At 37.4% G+C, this 18,122-nt stretch overlaps 1 protein-coding gene across 1 annotated transcript; it reads right to left on the bottom strand.

Moving 5' to 3' along the window:
* Positions 1-463: 463 nt before the first annotated feature.
* Positions 464-18,084, bottom strand: TYW3 (tRNA-yW synthesizing protein 3 homolog). The gene is made up of 6 exons (XM_007445902.1): positions 17,829-18,084; positions 15,206-15,286; positions 14,013-14,111; positions 13,723-13,794; positions 11,330-11,463; positions 464-1,040 (listed from the first exon to the last, which is right to left on the bottom strand). The coding sequence occupies exons 1-6, from the start codon at positions 18,000-18,002 to the stop codon at positions 812-814; spliced, it is 789 nt and encodes a 262-aa protein (XP_007445964.1). The 5' UTR covers positions 18,003-18,084; the 3' UTR covers positions 464-811.
* Between the last annotated feature and the right edge of the window lie 38 nt (positions 18,085-18,122).

The following is an 18,122-nucleotide window of genomic DNA, read 5'->3' as shown; positions in this document are numbered from 1 at the left end:
ATCCTGTCAACACTCCTCTGGTGTAAATATGGGAGGGATCAGAATTACTATTATGCAGAAAAGGAAATGGAAGCCCTTGGAAATTAAGTGATTCGCTTAAGGACCACCAACTTCTCTGTAGCAGTCAGAACTCAAACCTGAGGCTTCTGATTCTTTGCAATTTCTCATAGCACATTTGTTCTATTGAGATTCCTGTGTCATAAGTTATCATTTCTGACCAGGCGTAGTGAAAAACTATGCCCACCTGCTTCATGGAGGATGTGCCAGTGGCAAGCTCTGGTTTATGAGAAGTAATGGGGAAAGAGGGTTCAAGTATAATATTTCATCCTGAACAAAAAGGATATCAGTTGTTTTATCCACAATGGCTAAAGAGAGGAAAAAACTTGTCCTTGGACTCCATGGCAACAAGCAGCAAAGTGACCCCCTTGAAGGCTGGAGATTTCAAAGTTAAAAATAAGTAAAATGTTATGATTTTTACTCTAATATTCCTAATGTTAAGGCTCTCTTGAAAGAGTATTATAGTTCTTCTGTTTTATAGAAGTAGAAACTGAAACTTAAGAAGAAGCATTAAAAATCATAATTTTATTTTTTCAATGACTGTGTGACTAAAAATGATGGTATTTAAGAGCAAGTACTGATATTATACACAGCTATTTTTAAAAGCTAAGGGTTTCCCTAAAATATAGAGAAAAATTAAATCTTGTTTTTCTGAAAGGCTGATACACTCAACAAACTAAAATACTCCTATAAAGAGCAGCTTTATAATATCTATTAGAAACATTATTCTACCAAGACACTTCAGAACCAAATCTCAGTAATCTTCAGGGAAGAGAGTAACACTGATTCCTGGATCATCACGATCATCATTTTCAAGTTCTTTATTATTTTCGTCAGTAATATATTTGCCACATGCTTTTTCTGGGTTTCTTTTTTTCTTGTGAGTATATGATGAGTTCTTTTTCTCTTTGATTTTCTCTTTGGGATATGAGGTCATAGAAATAGTTTCTTTTTCCAAAGCATGTTGTAGGCAGTTGTAAAACCTGTAAAGAAATAAAGTATTATTGTTATATCTGTGTGTTGTGAAACAAAATGAAATACACCTAGAATTTATAAATTACATAAACCTGATGTCTCATATTAACCTCAAGATATAGAATAAATCACAGAAATAACGTGCTTCTTGCTTTTATGATTTTTTACTTAGGAAAAGAAATGTTTCAGTTCTTTAAGAACAGTCCTGAAAACTGGTTTGGAATCACCTCTTGATAACCTACCTTAATTTCTATTCCAGATACAGGAATCAGACAAAGATTAAAAAACAGAAAATATATATTCTTTCAAAAGAATCATAAATGTAATAGAGGCTCATTTTAGAGAATTTGCAAAATATGTGAAGTTAGAAGTACAGATCACCTTTATATAACTACCTAAAAATAATGACTCTCATATTTTTATTCCTTCCAGTTTATTAGTGTATTCTGAATTAATACATCTGTACATGTATACATATACCTACTGTCTTTTATACAATTGTGATATTACATATAAAGTTTTACATTGTTTTTTCAAAGTTAATATTTATTGAAAACACTTTCCATATCATTAAATGAACTACAAAATAATACTTTTTAATGGTAGTATAACATTATGCCACTTAGATTGGCCTTAATTTACTTTCAAATTTTCCCAATACAAACAACAATGTGATAAACATTTTGGAAATAATGTGATCTGAGTTTCTAGCTATTTAGGATAGATACCTAGAAATGTAACTGCATGGTTAAAGGTTATAAATATTTAAGGCTCTTGATAAGTACTACCTGTTTTCCAGAATGGGTATTCAAAAAATATGCTTCTAAGGGCAGAACTTGAGAGACCACTTCACTCATTCAGTGAATATTACATCAAAAAACACGCTTTACTTATAGGTGATTACGGTCTCTCATTATTTTTATTTTCATTTCTTTGTTTGAAAGTGAAATTGAACATTTTTATTAGCTATTTTAATTTTTTAATGTAAATTATTCTTTTCCTTTACTCATTTTCCTGCTGGAGTTTTTGTGTTAGTTTTCAGCATACGTTGGAAAGCAGCAGGATGGCTTGGTATGCTGTGTGTGCTTCACACGAGTGGTCCCCCGGGAAAGCTGAGGTTGGCTAATTCCAACCTCACTGAGTCTCAATTTCCTCATTTATAAAACTAGCTATTATCCTGTACCTAGCAGGGCTATCGGAGGGATATATATGTAAGTACCTAGCACAGTGCCTGGCACTAAGTAAGTTCTCAAAAACGACTATTTTTATGGAATATGAACTCCATAAGACCAAGGACTCCATCTATCTTGTCTTCTGTTATATTCTTAGCATGGAGTATAGTACAGCCACACTTGGGTAAAAATATGCCAAGTAAGTGAATAAATAACTACTGAACAAAAAAGGTAAATATGGATGTATTATCTTAGGTCCCAAATAAAATGATCTAAAAGTTGAGAACTCCTTTGCCACTGTCAGGATCTCATCATGCTTTAATATCCTATTATAATGGGAGGCTATGACAGGAAATTTCTGACATCTGCAGAAGAGATTGCTATCTGGACCAATTTTCTTCTTTCTTTAGTTTAATGAACAGGCTAAGTTCTGCTTGCAAAAGCTCTAAAACTGCCCTAAAAAACCCACCTCTTCCCAAATACTCCACACAATGCTAATATATACCTAACATGATTACTAATATCCTATCCATATTTCAAGAACTTATATACTCATCACTGTACACCTTGATATCCAGCACCATGCCTGGCAGATAATAAGGGCTAATTGATATTTCTAAAATGAATAAATCAATCTCAAAGAGGGAGGTACAGTAAAAGGGAAAATAGTATTTTAAGAGTTATAGCAAAAGGCTTTGAAAAAATTAACTGATGTTTAATTTTTTAGACCCCATAACATGGTAAAAACCTTTTCATTTAATGTATTCCTTATATCCTTACTTAACTGAAACCTGGTTTCCCACAAAGACACCACTGCCCGCCATTCCTCTTAAGTGAAGACTGCTTATTATTTCCATATCCTGCCTCAGAGTTGAGCGATAAGGTCAGAATTCACCTGCCTCACCAACAGTTTGCCAGACTAAACTCCTTCATTTGCCCCACTGGTTATCTGACAGTATTCTGTTCAGTTCTTTACATTCATGGAAACTTCTACACTTGGCTTTATCTTTGTCTCCAGGTCTTGCCATCATCCTGGGTGACTTCAATGACTGGTTTTCTTCTCATCTTCCACAATGCCTATTTAGAATGGTTTTAAAAAATGACCCAGTAGCATAACTCATTTTATCTAAATCAAATCCAAGCATGCTACAAAAGGGTATGAATCACCCTTATCTGATAATAAGAGGTTATTCATGATGTGCAACTTTATCTTCTATCACTCTCTACCCAACACTGCTCTTTAAACTTAGGTAACCAAGTCTTTTCTCTGGATTCTACAGCATTCCTAGAAAATTAAAGTTAAGACTAAATTCCTCTTTTATGATGACAGAGAATTAACAGCTGTGTAAAATACCTCGTTAATTATATTAACAAGGTAATTAAAGAGGAACAGGTGCCTAACTTTAATCTTCCATCAAACAACCTAAGAATTCAAAGCTATATCCTTGGGGTACCAAAAAAACAACTGGTAAAATGGAACAAAGACCTTTCCATGTTGAAAGCCAAGAATAAAACTACAACTACTTTTTTGTTTTCCTTGGTTAAGGGAACTTTTAAAATGTCCTTTAGGAAACTATCTTACTCAATAAGTCAGAAATTTGTTTTCCAGTTACATGTTCTCTTCTCATGATATGACCCTTTACACAGCATTCTAAAGCCCAATTCTCAAAGTGTAATTTTCTCAGCTCTCAAAGGCAACAAAAAGAGTTTGGAGTATAAAAAGAAATGTATGTTCAGGTAACTGCTTTTTTCCCCCCTCAAAAGAAAATCAAATTGTCTTCAGTTTTTCTACCTCCACAGTCAAGATTATCATGACATAGGGCAACCTGTATATACTTCTCTTCAGAAAACTTTTCAGAACAGTCCTGGGAAAATGAATTCTTGTTTCTCGGATCTGTTAGAGGACCACGTGCAATAAAAAGCTGGTATTTCGTTGACTTCCGAAATAGGAACATAAAATTAATGAAATCTAGGCACAATTTCATACCCTTTTAAGGCTTCCATTATTAACAAATAACAAAAGAAGGCTATTCTCATATATCATGTATTTGTATTTTTAACTGATTTTAAGCTCTAGAATTTTTTATTAAAAAACATGTATGTGGGGCTTCCCTGGTGGCGCAGTGGTTGAGAGTCCGCCTGCCGATGCAGGGGATGCGGGTTCGTGCCCCGGTCCAGGAAGATCCCACATGCCGCGGAGCGGCTGGGCCCGTGAGCCATGGCCGCTGAGCCTGCGCGTCCGGAGCCTGTGCTCCGCAACGGGAGAGGCCACAACAGTGAGAGGCCCACATACCGCAAAAAAAAAAAAAAACATGTATGTGGGCTTCCCTGGTGGCGCAGTGGTTGAGAGTCCGCCTGCCGATGCAGGGGATGCGGGTTCGTGCCCCGGTCCAGGAAGATCCCACATGCCGCGGAGCGGCTGGGCCCGTGAGCCATGGCCGCTGAGCCTGCGCGTCCGGAGCCTGTGCTCCGCAACGGGAGAGGCCACAACAGTGAGAGGCCCGCGTACCGCAAAATAAATAAATAAATAAATAAATAAATAAAACACATGTATGTAACAGGGCCTGTGCCAGTGCTAGAAACAGGTAAGGAATGTGGTCTGTGCCCTCAGGGAGCTCAGGGTTTAATGGGGGCTGCAGAGCCATAAAGGTACACTCAACGTGCCATGAAAAAGCTAAGATAAAGCAGGAGCACACTGGGGGTACTAGGGGCACTTTGCTCCAAGTAAGATCATGAAATGTTCCTTGGAAAAAAAAACAGTGCCTGGGTTGAATTGCAAGGATGAGTGGAAGCTGGCTAGGTAAAGGGAGAGGAATTATGAGAGGAAAAATTGAAGGGAGGGGCATCCAAGGAGGAACTATCAGAAAATACATGTTTTCACTATTTACTTCTCTGATCTTCATAATCTACTTCTCTGATCTTAAGTATATAGGGAAATGTGTGAGTTATTTATTTACTAGCTTTAGTTCCATTTTAAAAAATAAGACTTGACTCCTTCTCTTCTCCCCCCCATTTCTATCTGCTGCCACATTCGGGTTATGTTCTGCAGTATCTCTCCCATTCATTTTGTTACTCAGGGTTCTGTTAATTCTTGCCTGGACTGTGTAGCAAGAGCCTACTCCTGCTTGCCCCATGAGTAAGCCATTTTACATCTTCCAGAATAATCACCCTAAGGTTTTGAAGCCATAAAAGTAGTACTACTGTTAGAGTCTGTCAGCTAAATTGAGCAAATATTTATTGACCACTATGCTCCTGTCAGACACTCAGAAAATAATAAGAAACTGTCTTTGCCTTTGGTGAACTCAATATAATGTGTTAACTTTTAAGTTCCTTTATTGTTTAGGATGAACTCAATAAACATTTATTGGGTTTCTACTGTGAGCCAGACACTCTATAAGGTTTTAGGATGAGAGATATTTGAAGTGTGTGTATGTATGGGTATGTGTTTGGTTGGTGGGAGGGGAAAGTCAGTCCTATACACAATGTGACCAAGTTGTACTGGGGAAAAAAAGACATATGTGCAATTAAACAACTGTAATTTAATATGGTCCACATTTCTGTTTTCACTGAGGCATAAACTGTAATAATGCTGGTAAATGATAATGAGAATTTGAACCAAGGAAATGGGTAAATGAGGTTGAGATTAAGATAAGAAAGATATTAAGGAAAGGCTGATGGGATATTTTGGTTAGATATATTCAATAGGTTATTAGACACATGGGCCCAGGACTCAGGAGAGATTTGGAAGATCTACCAGTATCTGGGGAATTAGCTAAAGCAATGGGCCAGGAAAGGAATCCTGGAGAACGACAGCATTTAACCAACAGATAGAATAACAAAAGAAATCCAGAAGGAAGCTAAGAAAAAGCACCACAAACAGGAAGGAAAGCAGCAAAGTGATGTAACAGAAATTCTTACCGACAGGTATATGAAATAATGCTCAATGTCACTAATCATCAGGGAAATGCAAATCAAAACCACAATGAGATATCACTTCACACCTGTCAGAACGGCAATTATCAGAAAAACAAAAGACAACAAGTGTTGGCTAGGATGTTGAGAAAAGGAAACCCTTGTATACTGTTGGTGGGAATGTAAAATGGTGCAGTTCCTATGGAAAAGAGTATGGAGCGTCTTCAAAAAATTAAATATTAAATTACCATATCATCTAGCAATTCCACTTCTGGGTAAATATCAAAAATAACTGAAAGCAGACACTCAAACAGATATTTGTATACCCATGTTCACAGCATCATTATTCACAATAGCTAAAAGGTAGAAAAAACTCAAACATCCATTGATGAATGAATGGATAAACAATATATGTTAAATACAATGGAATATTATTCAGCCTTAAAAAGAAGTAACCTTCTGCAAAGGAGGCAAGACTATACACTGGAGAAAAGACAGTCTCTTCAATAAGTGATGCTGGGAAAACTGGACAGCTACGTGTAAAAGAATGAAATTGGAACACTCCCTAACACCATACACAAAAATAAACTCAAAATGGATTAAAGACCTAAATCTAAGACCAGACACTATAAAAATCCTTAGAGGAAAACGCAAGCAGAACACTGACATAAATCGCAGCAATATCTTTTTGGATCTGTCTCCTAGAGTAATGGAAATAAAAACAAAAGTAAACAAATGGGACCTAACTAAACTCCAAAGCTTTTGCACAGCAAAGGAAGCCATAAACAAAACGAAAAGACAATCCTCCGAATGGGAGAAAATATTTGCAAACAATGCGACCAACAAGGGATTAATCTCCAAAATTTACAAACAGCTCACGTGGCTCAATATCAATAAAACAAACAACCCAATCAAAAAATGGGCAGAAGACCTAAACAGACATTTCTCTAAAGAAGACATACAGATGGCCAAGAGGCACATGAAAAGATGCTCAACATCACTAATTATTAGAAAAATGCAAATCAAAACTACAATGAGGTATCACCTCACACCAGTGAGAATGGCCATCATCAAAAAGTCTACAGACAATAAATGCTGGAGAGGGTGTGGAGAAAAGGGAACCCTCCTACACTATTCGTGGTAATGTAAATTGGTGCAGCCACTGTGGAAAACAGTAGGGAGGTTCCTTAAAAAACTAAAAATAGAACTACCATATGATCCAGCAATCCCACTCCTGGGCATCTATCTGGAGAAATCCATGGTTGGAAAGGATATATGCACCCCAATGTTCATTGCAGCACTGTTTACAATAGCCAACACATGGAAGCAACCTAAATGTCCATCGCAAATGAATGGATAAAAAAGATGTGGTACATATATACAATGGAATATTACTCAGCCACTAAAAAGAATGAAATAATGCCATTTGTAGTAACATGGATGGACCTGGAGATTATTATACTAAGTGAAGTAAGTCAGACAGAGAAGGACAAATATCATATGATATCACTTATGTGTGGAATCTTAAAAATATGATACAAGTGAACTTATTTACAAAACAGAAACAGATTCACAGACTTGGAAAACAAACTTATGGTTACCAAAGGGGAAAGGTGGGGGGAGGGATAAATTGGGAGTCTGGGATTGACATATACACACTACTATATTTAAAACAGATAACCAACAAGGACCTGCTGTATAGCACAGGGAACTCTGCTCAATATTCTATAATAACCTAAATGGGAAAAGAATTTGAAAAAGAATAGATATATGTGTATGCATAACTGAATCACTTTACTGTACACCTGAAACTAACAAAACATTGTTAATCAACTATAGTCCAATATAAAATTAAAATTTAAAAAAAGAAAAAAGAAAGCCTGCAAAAAAGAAAAAAACAAAAAGTAAACTTCTGATCACACTACAACATGGATAAACCTTGACAGCATTATGCTAAGTGAAATAAGCCAAACACAAAAGGACAAATATTGTATAATTCCACTTGTATGAGGTAACTGGAATAGTCAAAATCATAAGAGACAGAAAACTGAAGAGTGGTTACCAGGGGCTGGGAGTTTGGGGAGTGGAGAATTATTGTTTAATGGGCATGGAGTTTCAATTTGGGATAATGAAAAGGGTCTGGAGATAAACAGCAGTGATAATGGTGGTTGCATAGCGACATGAATGTACCTAATGCCAATGAACTGTATAATGGTTAAAATTATAAATTTTAGTTATGTGTATTTTACCACAAAAAAAACCAACCATTGGAAATATTCATTTACTTTTTCAGTCTAATTTGCTTTATTTTTATCAATATTATATGCCAATATATTTGGCCCTTTTACTCTATATTTAAAAAAAATTTTTTTTAAGATGCCATGTTTTTTAAAATTGGAGTATAGTTGACTTACAATGTAGTGTTAGTTTCAGGTGCACAGCGAAGTGAATGAGTTATACATACACATATATCCACTTTTTTTAGACTCTTCTCTCATACAGGTCATTACAGAGTATTGAGTGGGGTTCCCTGTGCTATACAGTAGGTCCTTATTAGTTACCTATTTTATATATAGTAGTGTGTATATGTCAATCCTTACCTCCCAATTTATCCCTCCCACCACCCCCTTCCGCCCTGGTAACCATAAGATTGTTTTCTACATCTATAACTCTATTTCTGTTTATTCTACATTTTATTTAACATTTATTGTCTTATTACAGTTGGTAAGAAGAACATGGCTAATTCCATCCAACCCAAGTCAGTCCGGATCTCTTATTAACAGCTACAAAGATAGCCCTCCACTTGTAATGGGTAAATAGATCTCCAAACTTCATATTTTTTTACCTGGAAATCATTATGTATGAAATTATCTTACTCTTCCCACTAAGAAGTGGGCTTAGGAGTTGTTTTTTTACAAAAGAGGCTTTTTTTTTCTATTAAAATTATTTTACCTTTTGATTTTCGTATCTCAAAAATGTTTCTTATTGCTGGAATGTTACACATTAGGATTTTAACTTTTAAAAATTCTCTTATTATAGTTGTTTGAATTATGAAACTTTGGTCCTGTGAGAAACCGATTTTAGTACTCAACGTCTTATTACAGAACTCATCACCTCCAGTGTTTATTTTTTCTCTTTTCCACAGCAGAAGAGTAACTCTTTCTCTGCATTTGGTTGAATATACAGCTGTTCCCAAAGGAGCTCCCTAATTTGTTCACCCTTTCTGAATTCACATGTAATCTTCTAATCAGTATCTTAAGAAACTTTTTACCCTTCTTTAATTTTTCACTGATTTTATATGATGAGCATGACTCTCTTGATAGCAGCATACACACCATAATCTCAAAACATATTTTTGAGTCAATGGATTTAAAGCATAATTTGATTTTATAGTTGGTGAACGTGACTCAATTAACTTCACCAGGTGTATAGTTAGTTGACCTTGGGCTATATTTATAATCTTATTGAAATTCAAGTAAGGAAACAGAAACTGATTTGCTACCTCGTACATTTTCGCAAACAGTTTCTCTAGAATACTATCTAACAACTGTAGTCAACTTTTGGAACGGTACCAGTAAGTACTTACATACAGTTCAAACTCTGTAGTCTGGTGGAGTGGCTGGGTACCTTCAGTTGCTTACTTGAAATCATCACTCTATTTAGAATGTTTGCTCAAAGAACCTTGTGGCCAGGTAACCTCTCAGCTTTTAGCAGCCAGGCTTCCGCTAAAAAATTCAGCCCTAATGCCTGAGGACATCCATTGTATGTCATGAATTACTTCTCTCCAATGTATCTAGACTAGTACAAGTTATATACCACTGTTGGGAGAACTGAGAAATAGTCACTCGAATAATTTTGTTAATTCTGTGGTTCAAAGAAGGAGCCCTGGTTAAGAAAGCCTGGATGGTGGTACTGATGTGATTATAGGTTTATTCTCTGTATGAGTCGGTGAAGAAGGAGAAAGGCTATCCTATCCTAAGAATCCCTGACATAACACGGACAGGGCCTGTCATTATACATATGCTGTCTAGTGTATACCAAAACTGTTCTTTACAATAAGTAGGTACAAGAAAAATGAAGCCAAGAGAGTTGAGTAATTTGTGGGGGAAGCAGGATTTGAACTCAGTTCTGCCTCTGGAGCCCATTTCTACCCCTTTCCACCATGCCACACTGCTGCCATTGGCACTTCTGGCCTTAGCTGCTTCATAAAAAGTTCTAGGTATTAAAGAATTTTAAGCAGGCAAATTAAGCAATAGTATTCCTTTTCACTTCAGACAGGATTCTGATGGTGATACGGAGAATGGCTTAGCAGAGATACATACTGGAAGCATTCTACTATGAGACCAGCTAATAAGGTTACTGCAATGGTCCTGAATAAAGAACATGGCAGGAAGGGTGGGGAGAGAAGAATGACTCAGGAGTTATTTAGGCAGTGATTGGCTAGTTGTGAGGTGACCAAAGGGGTGGGGGAAAAAGCAAAAAGAAAATTATAAATGACAACAAGATGACCATCAGTCCTTAAATAACTCAGAAATTTACATCTTACTGATGGTAGGTCAGTGGCATTTATCTTCATATATAAAAGGCAGCATAATAGTCACTTCTTTACATCAAAGATTCTATTCTTAGGAAAAAGTTGAAAAAGAGAGTCATGCAATATTAATCTACCAGGAGGTGAAGTTTAAGAACAAGAGAAATATAAAGATGTGACTTGATAGCCATAATCCTTCTGACTGGTACAATTATGCCAATTCAAATCTAATGCATGACAGGAGCGGGGTTCTGAGCTAGCCAGAGGTATAAAATATTTATCAGACTAAAATTAACCAGGCTGTTCTCCTCAAAAGGAGATTCTAGGTAGTCTTCAGCAGGTCACACCCAGGAGGCAGAGTGTACCTCCTCCCTGGCTGCCTTCAACTGGATCAGTTATGGTCCCTGGGGCTGCTGGACTCTCTTACCTGAGTGACTGTTTCTCCTTTATGCCTGTTGCTGGCAGTCACATGTCCCACTATCCTCCATGGAGTTTCCTCCCCTTTATGCTCCATTTAGTACCCATTGCAGTCTGGCCTACTCTCATCAATTACTTGCATCATCTTAATTATTCGTGATAATTATTCGTGATAAGGCTACAAATATAAAAGCAGTTGGGAGTATAAACTGAAGATGGTGTATATTAATAGTTTCAAAGAAGACCTAGGCATGTAAGACTATACCTTTCAATTCTCTTCTTGTTTTCCTCCATTTTATGATTTGCTATCTTTATCAGGAAGTTGATATATTCCTCTGTCACCATCAGTTTTCCTTTATGGGTTAATGGAACTTCTAAGCCATGTGTGCTCCGGACAGCCTGCAAGGAGCAATTTAGATATGATGACTTATGTACTAGAGAAACTGAAGATAACTAAAGAAAAGTCCCAGTCAGGGCTGTGTTTATATATACTTTAGCTCCATTACAACATTTAAGTTTGTGCTTTGATATAATTTAGTTAAATACAGTTGAATCAAAGGAGATTCAAATAGATTTTCCCATCGTATAAAATCATTTGTAAAGCAAGTCATTCTATACATTGTCTTTCAGAGAAGCACATATTATCAAAGAATCCAATGAACTTAACAGTATCACTGTCACTAAAGCTAAGGAAGCTTTAATACACTACTTAAAGAAAAGAAATAAATGAAACCTCAACAGAAGCTTCAAGGGAAAATCAGAATGGACTGGATGCTAAAGGGCCTCTTAGCACTGCTTGAGCAGGGTTGTTACAAGATAAACCATGCCTTTTCTATCTCACAAAGTGGCTGCTTTCTCAATGCTTTAGGGTTGCCAATGTTACTATACTAACCTGTTGATGAAACTGTCAACATATTCCAAGTAAATCCAAACACTGGATATAGGTTAAGAAACAACAAAAACTATTATGAGGCATAAAAATTCATTCAACAAGCCTTTAATAAGCATCTGCAGTGTTCTGGGCCCCATATAAGGTATGAAGGTACAGGATGAATATATAACATGGTCCCTGCCCTTAAAAGAGCTAACACTTCTGAACAGGAAACAAACAAGTGAACAGAGAATCACAATACATCATGGTGCTATGACAGAAGAAACACATACGTGTACATGTGCATGCACGCACGTACACGTGCACACAAAATGCTAAGGAAACGTAGAAGAGGAGCAACTAAATGAGACAGGTCGTGGTTTTATGGGAAATGTGGCATCTGAATTGGAATTTTAAAGGGTAAGTGTAATTTCACCAGATGTAAAAATGGGAGAAGGGGAGCATTCCAGCCAGAGGATTAACTTTCCTATAGTCATGGGAACATCAAAAGCATAATACATTTGGGGAACAACCAATAGTATTCTATCTGGCTGAGGTGGAAGTGTGCTGGCAGAACATGAGCATAAATAAGGTAGATGAAAAACAGTTTATATAAGGCCTGAGAAAACACCAGGAGACCTGGACTTCTGTTAAAGGGGGATTCTGACAGTATTGGCTAGAGGGACTGAAGGAGAAGATGGGTAGGAGGAAGACCAGTCAGGAGACCACTATAAAGATAGAGGTGAGGGACGATGACGGCTCAAGCAGGCACAGTGGCAGAGGGCATGGAGAGATGGAGTCAGGAGTGAGAAATCAGAGGTAGATGGGACAGGACTTGTCGCTAATTGAATATGGAAGATAAAGGAGAGAAGGTGAAAGAGTGGCTCTGTTCTTGCCTGGGCCACCACACGCAGTGGGGACTGAGATGGGGATGCAAATCAGTACCGTAAGCTTTCATTTTCTGTTTAGTCATGCTTTACAGATGTCTTCTTTTTAAGTCACCTCTTTTTTGGAAAATAGGCTATTTGTTAAAAATAGAAAAAAGTAAAGTCTAGGGAGCTAGAATGGAAGCTGATCTGAAGTAGTTCAAAAGCAAACAATGTACACACCATGCCAAAGAGTAAACACAAACAGTAGCTACTACGTGTGACCAGAGAGAACAGGGCAAAATCACTAGGGTTGGCTTGGCCAGGAAAGGACTCAGAGAGGCTGTGGGACTTAGAAGCAACCTTAAAGAACTTCTAGTCCAGGGGTTGGCAAACCTTTTCTGTGAAAGGATAGATAATAAATATTTTCAACTTTGCAGGCCATATAATATCTGTCACAACGACTCAATTTTGCCATCGTAGCACAAAAGCAACCTTAGACAGTAATTAATCAAGTGGGTGTACTGGAACTGCCCGCATGGGGGCTGAATGTGGCCCTAGGGCAGTAGTTCGATAGATCCCTGATATAGCTGAGAAAGTTCAGTCCCTGATGGATCCAGGCAGAAGACTTTAGACCCCCTGTCTGTGATTCTTTCTACTACATCATGGTGCTGATTAAACTGGGCCTTGACTATTTAGGAGGAGGACGGAGAGAATCAAGTTAAAAATAAGTGGAGGGGAATACTGTACAACAAGACCTCAAATGTAAATCTAACAACTCTGGACTTCACCCTGTACAGAAAAGTCAATCACTGAAGGTTTCTGAGCAAGGGAATGACAAGAAGGTTTGAGTAGAAGGTTATTCAATAATCTGGATTACTTCATGATCAAAAAATTGCTTTTTGCCAAAAGGTGTCGTACCAACATAGTCTTTCCTCTCTTTCCCACTGTTATGCCGGAGTTCCTGAAACCAGAATCTATTGCCACTGAATGCTGTAAGAAAATAAATTTGTTAAATTTGGACCATCTGGCTAAACAAACAAACACTTTAGCCCTACACACTGCAGAAACATTTATAACCCCAAATCTATAATTAAATAAAACACTAGTTGATTAAACTAGCATTGCATTAATTTTGGTAGAAAATTTAAAAGTTTAAAATTAAATCTACTCACATACCTATAAATTCAAGTATAATCACAAAATTTTACCAGAATCTGTGCATCCTGCAACTGTCGACACTGCACATGAAGAACAAGTGGTTCAAATTTCAAAATGGCATCACCATTCGCTTTCTTTAGGGCTACAATCTAAATAAATGGAAAATGTTAGGATCAGACACAAGTACATGATCCTGTGCTTTGGTGAACCTTTATACTATGTAACTTCAATTCTTCCAAGGAACTTTCAGACTCATTCTGCATCCTTCCACAGTAACTTTTCCCTCTGTTTTCTTGGTCCTCTTTCTCCAAAATTATTGATCCACTTATTCTTTTAAGAGACCTGATTTCTAATTCTCCCATAAACCTTCTGTGTCATTCTTTCCAACCATACCTCAAAAAAGTCAACTACTACTCTATTTAATTCCATAGCAGATTTTTCATTAAGGAATATGGTACGTAAAGACTAGAAGGTCTAGAAGGGACTAGAAGGTCTGTCTAAATGTTTTGCTGTTAGATTGAGGTTTGAGACACATATACTATTATGTCTCAGCTAGAAGCTATATAAAGCAGTTGGTACTTTTGTCTACCTAGTCTCCCTGCACCATCCTCCCTCCTTCACATCATTTGATTCTGGTGGCACTGTCAAGCGTGACCCTGTCACTCATCACTCCCACTATCGTAATATCAGAGACGCCAAGTGCCTAGGTGTGATCAAGGATAGCATTCCATTCTACTGGCAAAAATAGCTGATCTCAGCGGGGAGAACACCTAACCAGGAAGGACGACTCAGTGTCCTTTGGAAATGATACATGGATCATAAAAAGTAAATCTTTTTCTGCTGGGGTTCCTGGCAGCTATCTTTCCTGCCACAAAGATTATCTGCCACAGAAGAGGAGAAGGGCAAACATACAGAGAGAACCAGTACCCAAAGGAGATGGAGACTGAGTGAGCTTTGAAGACAACATTTAAGCACCTGAGCCAGTAATGTAAAATGCCTGACTAATGCAAACTTATATGAACTCATCTAAACATTTTAATTTAGGAAACTAAATAATCCAGCACAGATAATAACCTCCCACAACTAAAAAAAAAAGCCATTGTAATGAATTCTCTTTAGGCTTTATAATCTACAGTCATTATGATTCTATACATAAACCACCTTGAATTTTCTATTCTTTTCATATGTATTTAAAGTGACTGTGAATTAAAGTTTATTTCTAAATTTATATATAAAAACTTACCACATCATCTTTCACACAGAGTTTGTGTGTAACCAGTAGCCAGCAACAGTTTTGTTTCTGAACCTCAGAACCATTTATACCCTAAAGTGAAAAAATAACATAATTAAATTTATCATATAATATTTACAAAATAATAAGTACAATGTATAGCATATTTTAGGCTTTCTTAAATTAATAATCCCACGTGATTTTAAGTATTACTGAGAACAATTCAACAGGCTTTTGGGTAAAGTTAACGTAAATGTTAACAAAAATGAAACCAAATTATTTGAGATAGAAAGTAATTTGTTTATTAAGGTAAAAGAACTTAATAAATATTTTCTGAAATACGGTCATGATTTTGTCAGGAGCAAAGGGATTATCACAAGGGGCTGTACATGAATAGCCCCTAAATTGTACTCTAGCTGTTTTATATGATTAGCACAATATTAAAAAAAATTCTTTTTTTAATTCCTTTTGTAAGAAAGCACTGTTCCAGTCCCACACAGGACCTACCACTTTTTACTGACACCTGATCTGTTCATACCTTCCTATGTCCCTAGTCGCTATAGGCATAAATTTGTGACCTCTGGATTAGACCTTATGTGTAGTCCCAAAGGGCAGAGCTAGGATTGAAAGATCAAAATTTCAAGAGGGCAAATATTTTAACGTAACTTTTTCCTTATTAACTGGAAAAATGTTTATTTGCTAAGTTCTACTAGGTACTTTAGATATAAACAGATCCTACCCTCAAGGACACTGGAAAGAGGATGCAGGAAACACATGCACTTTTAAATCACTATACTTCTACAAGGTAACTTCTTTTTTTTTCTTAAAGTTATGCATTTTCTCTTTCTTTTTTTTACAACGTAACTTTTATACAGTGGGTACACAGGAGACTTTGCTGTCTGGCTTTGGAAAGGAGAAGAGCTGTGCTTGTCCTAAATAACTGATTTGTTTTCACTGAATGACCTCAGTGACTTATGTTTCTGATCTTATGCTGGGTGCTCTAAATCCTACAGCCAAGTGTGGCCCACCTCTAGCAAATTTACAGAGTCTAGTGGTATATTTTGAGAACTAATGCCATCTCTGCTTCATCTTATCTATACTCCCTTTATGCAGATTTTCTCACTTTTTATTTTTCTTTTTGTATTGCCTATTTGTAAGTTGATCCAAATTCTTCCAGAAATAAGGCAAAGTGAAAATAAACACAAGGTATAAGATAATACATAAAAAGAAAAGAGGTTCAGAAAAAGTCCTAAGGCAGTTCAGAAGAAATAGTCATGGCTTCCAAATGGATGTGTGTGTTTATATTCAGGTAGAAAAGGGGAGTTTGGGGAGGTACGTCTCAGATATGCAGAAATGGGGGAAGACATTTTAGGAAAAATAAACATGAGCAAAGGCAAAGGCAGATAAATATAAGAGGGGAAAGAGAATAGTTGTTTCAGTAAACAGATTAAGATGAAGAGTAATAGTGGAAAATAGAGCTGAAAGGTATACTAGAGTATTTCAGCATAGATGAGTGACATGCACAGAGCTGTGCTTCAGAAAGGGGAATCTGTTAACAGTGTGTAACATGGTTTGGGGTAGAAAGACTGGTAGAGTTCAGTGAACAGGTAGAGTTCAGTGACCTGTTATGAAACCACTGCAGAAATCCAGGTAAGACAGGGCAGGAGAAATGGAGGAAGAGAGAGAGATCAAGACAAGCAAGCGTGCCAGTGCTCAGGGGGCAGTGGAAGCAATATAAGAATGAGCAGGCCCTGCCAGCCTGGGAAACTGGCAAATGGTCTGTCAGTGAGGAGCTAAAGAATGAATTTATGAGTGTGCTGTCTTTCATGCTCTGAATTCAGTCCTAATGTTAAAATGAACACAGAGCTAGCTTTTACAGTGCACTTAATATGCCAGGCACGGTGCTAAAGGTTTCAAATAAATTATCCCATTTCCTCTACATAGAATCCCTATGAAGTGGATACTCTTTATTATCCTTAGTTCATGGAATAAGAAGGGGCTAAGTTTAGATAACTTCCCTAAAGTCACATAGCCAATAATACCCAAAACTGGTTTAGAATCTAAGCAGTATCACTCCAAAGCCTGAGGGACTGACTGCTATCACAGACTACACACTAAAGTACTTTCTCAGGTAATGTAAAAATTACCAGAGTTGTAATAACGGAGTGAGCCACTAGGAGGCAGTGAACTTCTTAACCATAGCGATCTTCAATCAAGTGGTTAACAACGATTTGGTACAGCGGTTAACGAGAAGACAGCCGCCTCGCCAGGCTGGGAAGTCCTTAAAATTCCTTAGTATTAAAAAAATAAAATTCTCTAACCCTTGCAACTCAAGATCATTCCCAGGCCAGTAGTTTCAGCATCACTTGGGGGCTTGTTAGAAATACAGATCAGACCCTACTCTAGACCTACAGAATCAGAATCTGTATTTTAAAATATCTCCAAGTGATTAACAGACACATTAAAATTTTAGAAGCATTGGTTTAAGTCACCCTCTCAGTTTCCTTGATAAAGAAACCGAGACCATCGGTCAGAAGAACAAACACAGACAGAGTGTTACATTGGGTGAGCACAAGGCTCCTGGTGTTGCACACTACAGGGCAGGCGCTGGAAGGGCACAAAGGGTCCTGCTCACCCCGTCTAGGAGGATGATGCGGCCAGAGCAGGAACTGGTGGTGAAAAACTGTTCTCGCCCATTTAAGAGCTGCACAAGCTCTACCACATCCTCATCCACACTGCCTTTCCGGCTGAGGTCCGCTTTGCTCAGACACTGCGCCTTCCATCTTCTGAACTCTGCGCTACGATCCATGCGACGAGGGAGTCAGGGTCTGTACTTTCACGTTAACCCCGCCTTTCCCTGGGGGCAGCCATATTGAAGCCAGTGGTGGCCGGAAAGGTCCAAACTCCTTCCTCGGGCCCGCCCCTGGGG

This window comes from Lipotes vexillifer, unplaced genomic scaffold, assembly GCF_000442215.2.
Source record: "Lipotes vexillifer unplaced genomic scaffold, Lipotes_vexillifer_v1.1 scaffold2435, whole genome shotgun sequence".
In the NCBI taxonomy this organism is placed as follows: domain Eukaryota; kingdom Metazoa; phylum Chordata; class Mammalia; order Artiodactyla; family Lipotidae; genus Lipotes; species Lipotes vexillifer.
This window is presented reverse-complemented; position numbering and strand designations above follow the sequence as displayed.